Raw genomic sequence first — 13,224 nt, forward strand, 5'->3', positions numbered from 1 at the left:
GAAGAAGACATCACTTGGTCCGATGGTAGCAGGCTGAGAAATCTCAGAATATCTCCTTACAGCAAGCTGGGTAAAGCACAAGGAGCACCTCTGCAGAATGAGACCAAGAAGTCACTGCTGTGAAGATGAAGGTGGCAGTTTAGCAGTGTAGAGGAGAGATCTCCTGGAGTTACTGCAGGCAAGCCAAATGCCATACAGAAATCTACCTGCAGGCATCTGGACACTGGCAATTTTTTGAGAGTGAAAAGGCTCTTGCAGGGCAGAAATAGTCCTCAAGAAACATTAGCTGGAATTGTTGCCATCAGTTATGACAGGGATCCACACTAGGCAGCATGACCAGCGTTAGATATTACGTATTTGAATACAGACAGACAAAACTTAGAAGACACAAGATTGTTGCAGGGTAAAGGTTAATTCAGCGGTTACATCAATGATTCAAAAAAATCATAAACCACACATGTAATTTCCTAAACCCTAAAGTACTAGATTACCAGTCCAGCAGCAACATGATGTTGGGCAGGACCCTGGCATGGTCTGGTGTCCCCAGAGATCTGCTCCCTGCACACATCCATAGCAGAATCTCTGCATTTGGACTGTGACAGTTTCAGAGATAGCTGGTTGTGGGGCAGCTGGTGACTCCAGTATGTTGGGCTGTTCAGGGTCCAGCAATCTCCGCCTCTCTGAAGTTCAGGCTGGTTTTCGGCTGCTTCTTGCTGGTTTCTAATGCCCATATTTGCTAAGATTATGCTAAGGTCATCTTACTTTACTGTTAATACTAACATTTATGTGCTGTCTCCTACGATACTTAAAACTTCACCCTCCACGCAAGAGCCATCCATCACTGGGTGCAGGGGCGGTGGCCCCAGCCCAAAACCTTCACAAAGAAGGGTGCTGGCTCACATCTGTCACACGGTCTGCCAGACCAAAGCAAGTCAAGCTTTCTAGCATTGTTAAAGGTTTCCAGAAGTTAAACTTCCAGCAGGTGAATCTGACACTGGATATGCCAGTCAAAGTGATCACCTGCCTTCTAATACAGGTGAAGAAACCTGGGACAACAACTTCACTACACTGGTGCTGTGAGATGACACCTACGCACAAACAGCCGGTATCAGCTTGACTGCAAGCACCCCACAAGGCTACATCCAGCATTTGAACAGGCCTTCTCCTTCTGACCTCGTCCTACTTGGGAGGTGAGCAAGTTGACTTTGAGGAAACGCTGAGATTTGCTGAAGAGATAGTCCTTTGGGTTGGAGCCCAATTCCTCCAAAGGAACTGGCCCCATGGTTACAAAAGAGTTATCCATAGAAAAAAAAAAAAATCATCAGAAGAAATTGCCTAGGGTGGTTACTTAGTAATTCCTAGCCCTGATATGAATGGAAGTGGCAGAATTTGCACAGCAGGAAAAACAGCTGGTATAGCAGTCTCTGGCTACCTGCCAGGGCTAAAATATATTTGAGCTACGAAGAAGGGAAAGCCTTTCACCGTTGGATCTTGTCAAAATGCTCAAGGAAGCCTACTGCCTGTTTTCCTGAAGAGTCTGTACAGCCTGATTAGTCAGGGCCTCTGAATCTGAGGTGAAGCCGTTGACCCTATTCATTGCTGCACCTTTGTGAAACATTGGCTTGGAGCCCCCTGCAGATACTGCACATCCCTTACTCTGGGGTAACAGCTCACGGGATGGCTGATCACGAGGAGACATGGGTTGGTTTGGGGGGAAAAGGTGAACAAGGAGCATGAATATCGCAGCCCCTAAGACAAGGGGGGAGATATGAAGCAATTCCCCTTTTTCCAAAGGGGTACGTGTGGGGAAAATAAACAGCCACAAAAAGACATCTTGATATAACTCAGAAAAAGCATAGCTGAAATTTGAAAGCTGCAATGAAAGTACCAACTCAGGCAGTCTACTGCCAGGAATAGAGGGCTTGGTTCATGCCCAGCGAGCACCAGTAAAGCCAAGGACAGTCAGATCTGCATTGCACATGCAGCATATATGAATATTTTAAGTACGGCTGCTCAAAGGAGTAGTGAGCACTTTGCTGTATTTCACCTTCAGCATGTTTAAGTAAGGCCTCAGGCTTGCAAACTTTATGGCAAATTGGTAACTTAGCTCATGGCACAAGCATACAAACACCACCGTCGCAAGCAGAGATTCGGGTTAAACTTTCCACCTGCTCTACCCAAACTCAAAATTACAGTTGTGTTGCTGAGGGGAAGCTATTGAAGGAAATAACCTTGGAGAGAGGGCAATAGGAATGAACAGCTGGGAGTAGGTTGGGGACAGCAACGATTTAAATTGCATCTGCCACAGATGGACTTGTTCAGCTCACTGTGTCCCTGCCCCCTCCCCCCCTCCCATATTCATATTTAAGTCAATGGGGACTATTCATGTGAACAAGAACTTGCACAACTGTTTGTCCAACCTGCCAGTCAGGATGTTCACATCCTCTTGGGACTAGACAGATGCAGGGATATCAAGTACAACCGACACTCTGCAAAGAAGTCTTCTGGTGCTCACATTCCTTACAGAATTTAGCATTCTTTATGGTGGGAACAAAAAACGTGTCTTTGATCTGGACAGGAGAGAGATGTCAGCTCTGAACAAGGAAAAGTTTACACAGAAACTTTGAAATATTAACAAGTATTTCTAAAAATATCCCCCACTGTCCTCATTCTTACTTTTTTTTTGTGTTTAAGAAAACAGCCCCCACCAAATCCAACACTTCAAACTTACCAGTCTCATATCTCTCGCCATCTATTTCCTAGGCTCAAGGGAATGCCCGCATCTCGCCACCTCTAAGACAAGGTAAGCACTACAGCAGCAAAGAAAACCCACAACTACATAGCAAGTAACTGTTCAGGTCTGTAGCATAATCAGGTCTTAATGCTTCAACCTAAGCTGGCACACACACATAAGGAGAAAAGTTGCTGCAGCAGCAAGCCTCATGCTTCAGTTTTTCCTACCCTCTTCACTCCCATCCCCAAACTTCTGCTCCATGCTGTCTTCTCAGACTATGGCATACCTTCAGGTGGATAAAACTAGTTTTAAAAGGGTTTTAAAGCTATTGACTCAAACTGAGTTTAAAACATTTAAATTAATAAATACCAAAACTATGAAGGATAGTTTGAAGAAGCTGCTGGTTCAGCTCAACAAAGCTATGAGGTTTTACACTGTTAGAATAAAGAGCCTAATTCAAGAACCATACAACTTATACACATACTTCTTATGTTACTCCTTACATACTAATGAACATTTGCATCACTCAGAGACCAGGTATTGCACTGGCTGCAGCTGCCGAAAATGCTGGGTGAGGTATTCACATTGAAACCAAATTCTGCTGTGTTCTCTCCAGCAACTTGTCCTAGTAAGTTAATGGGGAAGACGGTGTAGCAGCATAACTCAAAAGGAAATGCCAGAAGCTAAAAATACTTTGAAAAATGTGTCATTTTATTTGTACACTTCCAAAGTTGTACGTAGAAACTTATAGTACAGTCCTGTAAATTTACTCATTGCTAGAAGAACGTCCAGGGACACGTGAAGGTATTTATTGATTTATCATCAAGTTAGAGGGGAATAAACAAAAAAAAAAACCCACTGGAAAAAAATTTTAAAAGTTATGGAACTTTCTCTTTTTTTTTTTTTTTTTTTTGTTTTTAATCCCCAAGTACAAATTTTATAAATACAAAACAAATTCACAAATTACTTTGAATGCTAAATAAATATCTACTCAATAAACTCAGACTGAATACCTCCAGCCAGCACTGGTACAGTACTTAAAAGATATGCAGTTGTACTCATTCATGTGTAGTGTTGAGAAGATATGCTCAAACAAGTTTTAAACATACACACAGTTTCTTCAACTGTGCTACAGCAGAAGATTTTATCTGAGTTGATAAAGCCCTCGATACCACAGCTCCTACAAAATCTAGAGGATGAAACAAAGGTCATTGGGTGCAGGAAAAAACAATGTACTTCTGGAAGATATTTGGACACATGAATGTATTAAAAATGTACAAAACCTCTGTAAACCAGTACTGTATCCAGTACATCTATCAAAATTATTAGACACTGAATAAAACTGTAGCAAAGGTAATCTTTCCTACGTTCTCCTGAGTGCTTAATATTACATTGAGAATATAGTGCAGGCCACACTTCAAGGTGGTTAAACAGTTGTTATTGCTTTATACAGGTATGACGACTGCGTGATTTTAACATTTCATTTTAATGAACATAACAGATTCCCTCAAAAAATCCTTTGGAAGGCAGAGGTTAGATTCGTGACTTCTTTGCCGCGGGAGCGGCGTGGTCCACATTACCAGATGTGATCGGAAGTCCAAGCTTTTGAGCCTGAGTGTGGAAAAAAGCTTGAAGTCTAGTTCCAGCTTTTGCTTCGCTTGTGTTACGAGGGTTGTATTCAAAGCAGTTCGAAAACATCAGCTCAATGTCTTCAATGAATTCCGCTAGTGAACAGAAAGTAAATAAATTAACTTAGTGTGTCTCAATTCATCAGAGAACAGTACGATAAAGCAGTACGACAACACTGAATTAGTACAGTGATCCTACACAGAGTTACAACACAAAAATGTCTTTACATATGTGTCAAGTTTCTATCATTATATTAATGAAGTGCCATGTAAACATTCTTGGATTTCTCTGATTATCAATAAAGGAAATAAAAATCAAGCAGTAACAACAGTACCTTTTCTAAATATTTCAGTGTCACTCACTGACATCAAAGGCTCGAGAAATTAACAGCAGTTTCTCAACTGCTCATTTCTTACCTATCTGTACATCACGTATTTGCGTAGTAAAAAAACAAACAACTATGCTCAACAAATATTATTTAAAAAAATATTAGTAACTGCTCTTTTAAAAAAACAAAACACACCACAAAACCCCAAACAAAACACAATTTCAGCTTTCTAATCCTCTGATACAGCCCTATTTTAGGACAAGAATTTATTTTAAAGAGACACAACAGGCTTCATTACCTCTTTCAATAAATAATACTTACATGCTAACTTATATTCACATTTATTCACTTTTTCACGGATTATATTTAAGGCAATAGGTTTTTTGATGATATCATAGTAGTCTGGTACCTTAAAAAAAAAAAAAAAAAAAAATATATATATGGAAGGTTAACATTCTACCGATGTAAAAAGTTAAGCAAATCATGCATTAGCAGAAAGCATTTTGGTTTTGTTTTTAAATAAACAGAGGAGTCCCACGCAACCACCTCCATTTCCTGAACTAAGTATTAGTTTTCAGGTATTGCTTTTCCATTTTTTATATCATTACAGTAGCAGACCACAACAAACATTAGCCAGCAATTCAATGAATAAATCTAATCCCAAATACCCTGTGAATAACTGTAAGAAAATCGCATGAACAGATAAGCATTATGGTGTTCCAGCTATTCCCGTAAGTCAAGCGCAAAAATTATTTCCAAGATTTTAGAACTCTTCATTTTCCTGTAACATATTACAGTATTAAAAGCTCCTTAATCATGAGTAATGACCATTTTTACTCCACTACTATTTACCATCTTGCAAGAAAAATGAAATCCTGAGATTCCATTTAGTTGTGTAGAAGAGAAGGTAGTGAGCCTTTCTGTAGCAAGCAGGACACAGTATGCAAGTACCAGAGGTAAAGAGCCACCTAGAACAGCCTTTATGTGATAAAAGCGAGGGGAGGGAAAGGATTGCCTAACCTTAAGGGCACTGATCATTTGGATCACAGATTTTGAATTCCAGGTAAGCACCAAGCTTAGGGTGACTGTCTCACTCACAAAGCGGGGCAGGGGGCGACAGAAAAAGATACCTGATCAAAATTTGACCTTTTTTTTTTCCCCCCAAGAAAAAAATACCCACATGCATCACCATGTATGTTTTAAACCCAAGTTCTTGGTTATGGCCTGTAATTTTACTATATCAAGTGCAATCTCCAAATGAACCTAGAGAAAGCATTAGCAGAGAAACAGAATTAGATTGACACATTTTTCATTCCTTTCCTTTAGGAGTGCTGTTTACATAAGTACTAAAAAGAAAGGTAATTTTATCTTTCCAGCTTGCTGTGCACTGATGATTCAATGTATTCTTTACAAGGCAGCAAAAAGTTTAAACCAGAATTTCTATCATGATGAAGAAAATTTGGGTCACTCAGGTATGGTTTTTTCTTTCCAAACTATACAGAGTCTATCCCTTAGTGATTGATTCCGCCAAACCAGAATGCATTGAATTCTGGTAGCTTCTTTTCAGGATCAAAATTAAGTTGAATTCTCCATCCCTCCTTAAGAAGCTTCCTTGCATTCACCAGATTCGTGCACTTTCCAGTGTAATTCCTGTACTCTAGTAAGCAGATACTAGTCTCCATCTCATTCAAAATTCCTCTCCTCCTCCTCTGTGCTTACATCTTTAATTCATGTTTGCATATCATTCTTTTTGTTCAGATCCATTAATCCTTCCAGCTATCTGTGACTCTGAATTGAGAGCTTCAAGTCTTCATTTAACAGCTATCTCTTAATTTTAATAGAGCACTTAAACACCAAGCTCTAGATCCTGCATGAGCGTCTGTGCAGAGGGCTTGGAGAGGACAGGCACTTTGTTAGGGTAGGATAGTTCCAGCAGTGCCTTACGACTGACAAGCCAGTGCAGCCTGCAGAAAAGCAGACATACTGTGGGAACTTCTATTGTAATATAAACCTCTAAAGCAGCACTTACTTTGGGTACCTACTTTACCATCAAGTATTTCAAAATCTAAACAAGAGGGAAATTAAATTAAGAACTAAGCTAAGAAATCATCTTTTTACTGCATTATAGTTAACATCAGAGTGAAGTTGTTCCTACCTTGTTATTTTATTGCAAGTCTGTTCTCAAAATATCTTTTCCTAAATTGAAGATTAATTAAACTAATTAATAACTGTAAGCTTACCTTTAGCAGTCCTGTGCTCCATTTGGGGTTTTTAGTGGGTTTTTTTTTGTTGTTGTTTTTGTTGATTTTTTTTTTTTTGTTTGGGCTTTTTTGTTTTGTTTTTTCCCAAATCAAAGCATGTCATATTTTTAAATGCCTGATGGCAAGGATATGTAAAATTTTCCCAGTAAATGTGAATTGTAAAAGTTGTTTCTGGCACCAAATATTTGAGCTGAAATGTGAGAGTTCTCCTGAATCCCATTGCTTAGCTGTATCCCCCTATTTGGGCAATGCTATAAAAATCCCAGGTTTTACTGGCAGCAAACAGGATTCTCAACCATTATCATTCCCTCTACAGTTCTATCAGTTACCTGGATTTTGGAAACCAGTTTCATGAAAGGCCAGCTGTCATCATGTCGTACCAGTTCCACTACAAGTTGTTCAAAAGCTGAGAGTTCATGGACTCCCCCGTGACGTCCTGAACTTCTCCTGTTCAATGACGTTTGAGGAGACGATTCTGGAAAAAAAGAACAGCCCACCAGATAAAAATAAAAACCTGACAAGTAAAATAAAAAAAATTTAAAAAATACAAAAAGTGAAACACCATTATTCTTGGGTACTAAAACTGTAGTTTCAGGGCATAACTCATGTAGTTTGGCTTCAGGCATTAACTATACTACAGTCTTGTTATTAACCACTAAAAGTCTCTCTTGCTGTACGAAATGCTAAGCACCAGGACTTAGCTGGGTTCCTCTTCCATTCTCCTTCATTGCATTCATTTTGGAAAGGATTTTTTCACTGATTTCAATTTTAAAACAATTTGTTAAACACTTAAAGAAAAGCCCTATTACAGAAAAACAGAATAAGCCGCCTGCTCATAACTTTTACTTCCACAAAACCTCTATTCAGAGTGGTTTTATCTGCTTTCAAGAGTAGTCAGCAGGGTGGTTAGAGGATAAGCCCAGAAACTCCCAATGGTGAAAGACAGAAATGGTACAGAATACAAGGCTGCCACACTGGAGTACAAGCTCTTTTACACCCTTCAGTCTCACACTGTGTCCTTTTTGTTTTTAAAAGGTTATTGTAGCTTTCCAAGTATTTTGCTACCATCAAATACTTGGTATTAGCTTAACCAGCAAGGACACTGTTAGCCCTGTACCAGATAGAGGACATTTTTCTTCTGGCAGCAGTTTCTTGCTGTATGTGTATATTCCCAATTTCACTACCTTGCCTACATCTGTGTTCTTCGCTGTTTAACTCTTTAATAAAACAAAACCATAAAAGCTGTAAGTAAACATTTGCATGGGTTAAGGCATAAATATCACTTGCACATTTTCTATCCACTTATTAGCAATTGCTCCATATTGTGTGCAAATATGAAATATCAAAGATGGATATGATAAATTTCCTTGGCAAATCTAAGAATTTGTTCTTTAGATGACTGAAATTCTTTTAAGGTTCACTTCTGTCACTGCAAAAAGAAGCGAAGTGTCTTGTTGGAATTGGTAAAAATACTTTAAACCACCACTTCTAGTCTCTTTGCTGTACCACACAAATATTTTAGCAAGGAACAGAATGTGGTTTTCACTCTGGACAAACACATTTCTCTAACCTGCAGATTGTCGTTTCCTGCCTCTTCTCTTGGGTTCAGTAACAGGAAGAGAAAGCTTTGAAGCAGAAACTGGATACTTCCTAAGCCGTTCATTCGAGTCTGCAGTATCAACAATTCTAAATCCAAGAGAATTGGAAGGGTTGTTTTCCAGTGTGTTATCACCACTCTTTCTTCCTCTTCGTCTTCTTCGAGGACTGAGTAATTCCACGAATACATCTGTCGGTAATGAACTTTGGCTCTGACGAGTGGTCCGGCTATTAAGTCTTAAAGGTGGCTTTGTCACTGACGAAGGGGCTGATTTTACCTTTCTTATACCCCTTCTGGTAATTTTAGATGAAGATTCAGTATGCTTAGGTGTGTTTTGCTGACTCCGAGAAGCGTATCTTGCCTGACGCTGGCTGTTCTGACTTGAGAACGGATTGTTGAGTTTGGCTGCTCTCATTTTTAATGGAAACTTGACCTCGGGTCTTCCTTGCTTTGATGGGCTACAAAAAATGATCAATTATGTTTATTTATCCCCAAATTCCATTCCTCTATTTTCCCTCAGTTTTTTTATTCAGTATTTAAAAACTCAGTCATTCAAGGTTGGACTGGTACGCAGCTGGCTTTCAAGCTGATACAGTCATTCAATTACCATTATCTTAAATACTACTCTGAAGTCTCTTAATTAAATATTACATGAAGCACATACTTTAAAGAAACGCTCAGAATTCTGATCACCCTTGTAGCTTGTGCAATATGAATGCATTAACTGGAGCACTAGCTGTCCATTTCTTTAAATCACTCACAGCAACTGTAACTACTAGGATTTTTAAACAATAAATAATACATAAACAAACCGCAGTTCTAAAACACTAAGTCTCAAAGTTATGGTCTAGTCAGGGTTTATAACTAATACTCAAGACTCTCTTTCCATTACAGGAAAGAAGGAAGATCCCAGGGATAAAATTTACTTCTCAAGGAGATGCAAGTTCTCTCCAACTACTGAATCCCAACTGTCAGAGACAAATAATCTTGCTTCAGTCAATTCCAAAGACTGTACTAAAAAGAAGAAAAATACTCCCAAGATCAGGAAAGTTTCCTTCAACTTTTACACTCCTGGCATGTGTATCAAATCCATCACTTTACTGAAATAATCATACTGGATTATTTAGTTGTTTGGTGTTTTTTTTTGTTTGGGTGGTTTTAGTGGGGGGTTTCTTGGTGTTTGGTTTTTTGTTTTAAATGGCTACTGCAGAAGTCCTCAAGTCCTCCCAATGTCACATAGCCTCCGGCAGATGACCCTGTCTTCCCTAATGTTCCAATACTTACTGTATGCGTCTAGTCCTACAAAATTCAAAACCGGACAAAAAGAACTCCAGGTTTTCTCCAGAAAATCTTTACCGTTTGAAACTCTCTCCACTTTATATTCAAACAGTAGCTGTACAGAACTGCAACTCTGATGGTCATGTCTCACCCATACATCCAAGGCTGGAATTTTCACCCTGAAAGGTGAGTCCAAGTCCAGTGGACCTAACTTTTGTTAATATTAAACCCATCAGTAAGAGCCAAATTCGTAACAAGCTGCCATTTTTTTAAATAACCATCTTTTTCAGACTGGATTTTCAAGATATGTGCTTATGTGAACAATAATCAAGATGATAATTCAGTAGGAAATAATTTTAACAGATGTCTACTTACCTTATCTCTTCCTCCTCCTGAGATTCATCCTCCTCATCTTGCTCTTCTTCATAATGCTCTTCCTCGCTTTGTCTCATTTCGTCATAGTTTGCCTCTTCTTCCCCTTCTCCTAGTCGTTCAGCAGTCTCTTCATCGCTTTCCATAGAAGGTCTCTGTCTGGAGGAGAGGCGTCTAGAGCGCTGTTTTGGTCGGCACTCTGGACAAAACCAGTCTCCTTCAGGAATGACCTAGAAACAGAAGAAAAACAAAAAAGAAAGCATTAGTAATATGCAATTAAGTCGTAAGAACTACTCAAGTTTTGTATGAAAAGGAAGCACTTCTTTTTCCTGAGATACCTTCAGCTTGGGCCTGATACAGTAAGTATGATAGCCTCGATCGCAGCTATCACACAGCACCATGCTTTCTGCATCCCCTTTCTTTCGACACACTTTACAGCGAGCATTGAGGATGGACTTTGACCAGATGACACTTCGATCCAACGTAGACAGATGAAGGAAGACTTGGGACAAGCTGGTAGAAGAAAGAAGTGACTCTCTCCAGCGATCCAAAACTGTTTTATAGGACCGTCCACCATCACTGGCATCTTCCGTTAAAGAAGGGGATTTAAAAAAAAACAAAACACAACAACAACAAAAATTAGAATGATCAAACTTCTTTTTCAAACATCCAGGTTATTCTAGACTATGAGGTAAGGCTCTGACTTTCAAACAGATAGCAGTAGTAAACTGGGATATTATTATAACCTTTGTCTTAGCTCTTCAATACCTGAATATTTCCTCCTTAGTTTCCAAGCTGCTGAAGCCATAAGATTTTACTCTTCAATACCAAATCAACTTAGAACTTGCACATACATAGGACATGAGTAACACATAAAAGTCTTACTCAGATGTCAACCTGGAAACCTAACAATTTGATTCAATTTATGAAGTACAAATGAAGATTACTTAAGATAAAACAAAACAATCACACTCCCAATTTACTTTCCCTTGTATGTACATTTTGAAATCCCAAAATATTTAAAAAGTAAGTACCTGGCATTAAACCGAGCCTTCACTGGTGAAAAACAGCTTAAAGGGTTCTTCTCACCTGCACCTGCCCCAGTATAGCCTAGCAGACAATCTTTCAGCCTTCTCCCCACGTCTCAATGCCTTTATTCCTGCCCTGCACTGCACTCCACCTTCACATGAACCTGCACATCTGTGTGGTTAACCAGATTGGGTGACTGATCTGGTTGAAATATAACTGTTTTCTTGATATTTCATAAACGACATAGCACGCATGAATCTATGATACACACCTAGTGGCAAACCAAGTAAGATCTGGGATCCTAATTAAATTAGAAATAAATGAGGGGGAGGCAGGTGTCAGAAATTATATTGTATTTTCAAACAAGTTTGGTCTGCAACCCAGGCCACTGAAGCAGCCACAGAAATACACACACAGAATAGCGAGGGGGGCGGTACCGAATGGGAACAGGAACGAACCGTGAGGAATTACAGAAGCAAATGGGCTGTTTGAGGAGCTAGATAAACGAGAATGTAAAAATGACACCCTGCGCTGCTGCTGCTGAGCAGAAAGGGAATTTCTTTATGAATGCTGAAAGTTATTTTTTGCATTTTAAAGCAAGAAGGTTTAAGGAGAGGAAAAGACAACAGAGCAGTATTTTTGATTATAGAAATGTACACCGATTTCCCTTCTAAAAGTGATGGTCCAGTTATTACTGTGTGATCTCTAGCTGATTAATGATGCACTATAAAATGCCACCCTGCCTGCTGCACTAGTCACAGTGGGCACAGGAACGGCCTGTGATCCACCTGTCTGCCAAATGATTTCTCCTCAGGAATAGGAAGAGAAAATACCTAGTAACAAATGAAATGAAGAACAAAAATGAGACTAATTGCTCTCCTGGCAAGGCCTTTCTGTCTTCTCATCAACTGGCTGCCAGGATTTGCCTAATCTTGCATACATTTGCATTAGCAGCAAGCAGCACAAGAGAAGTGATGGGAGGATAAACAGGGACTACAGCTTCATAAATAAAATATAGCCACACCTAAACTGCAAATACAAATCCAGATTTCCTAAAATTTCTTATTACTTCATCCTTAGGTTTCCTGTCTCAAGCTCAGTCTTACTAAAGACAGTGGACAAGTTCACAGCACAGCAATATATTTCTCAATGTATTTTCAAAAATTCATTAAGAAAATTAAAACCACATGTCAGGACACTAGACTCTTAACGAGACCCACTTCAGTTCTGCTTCAGATTTCTACTATAACTCTGGTAAAGACACTTTATCTTAAGCGTAATATATAGTTTGGCAAGCATTTCTTTGGCTGACAATGGCAGCTTGAGCATTATTACTTTTTTTGATGGTTATTTTTAGCCTGGATTGGTTTACCAATATAGTTCATCACACAACACAACAAATATCTGCATTGCAAAACTGCAGTTGCAATATAGAGATAGAAATTACTGACCATGACCTGCTTCAGCATGTCCTGCTGCTGGAAGAAACACACTAAATGACACCTGCTGTTTCAGATCCCAATTTGTGAAATAAGAATAACACCTTTTTTCTTCCATCCATCATCTTTCTCATTTATATTGTTAACTTGGAAGGAGAAATGGCCTCTTCCTTTGTGTCTGAGCAGCTCTACATTGCACAGTGGGATATCCCCCTGTCAGCTAAGCCCTCCAAGCCTCGCTACAATGCAAATGAAGTTGTTTGACAGATCTATGCACTCATCTATCAATAGCTAATTGAGTTCAGGGAAGGGTTTTCCATTTCAGTATTTGTAGAAAGGATATGGAGTTCCACAATGCTGCAAAGGTTAAAAAAAAAAAGAGGGGGAACACACACATTAAAAGGAAGGGAGGAAGGAAGGATTATGTGAACACACAGATTTCTGTCCCAAAGTGAAAAAAAGAAAATATAGTTCTTTATCTCTGGTTGCAGGAAACATGAAAATTTTTTTTTTTTTTTTTTTTTTTTTAAATTTTTGGGGTGTATTTTTTTTTTTGC

General features: G+C 39.1%; 1 protein-coding gene across 1 annotated transcript in view; it reads right to left on the reverse strand.

Annotated features, from left to right (window-relative positions):
* Positions 1–3,424: 3,424 nt before the first annotated feature.
* LOC104167385 (bromodomain adjacent to zinc finger domain protein 1A-like) overlaps positions 3,425–13,224 on the reverse strand; it is a 15,369-nt gene continuing 5,569 nt past the window's right edge. Inside the window, exons 2-7 of the mRNA XM_009707631.1 lie at positions 10,538–10,785; positions 10,203–10,429; positions 8,523–9,007; positions 7,282–7,427; positions 5,013–5,100; positions 3,425–4,458 (exon numbers count right to left, since the gene is read on the reverse strand). Of these exons, the coding sequence (XP_009705933.1) occupies positions 4,268–4,458; positions 5,013–5,100; positions 7,282–7,427; positions 8,523–9,007; positions 10,203–10,429; positions 10,538–10,600 (1,200 nt within the window). The 5' untranslated portion in view covers positions 10,601–10,785 and the 3' untranslated portion in view covers positions 3,425–4,267. The remainder of the gene's footprint in view (positions 4,459–5,012; positions 5,101–7,281; positions 7,428–8,522; positions 9,008–10,202; positions 10,430–10,537; positions 10,786–13,224) is intronic.

This window comes from Cariama cristata, unplaced genomic scaffold (assembly GCF_000690535.1).
Source record: "Cariama cristata isolate BGI_N322 unplaced genomic scaffold, ASM69053v1 scaffold26519, whole genome shotgun sequence".
Classification (NCBI taxonomy): Eukaryota; Metazoa; Chordata; class Aves; order Cariamiformes; family Cariamidae; genus Cariama; species Cariama cristata.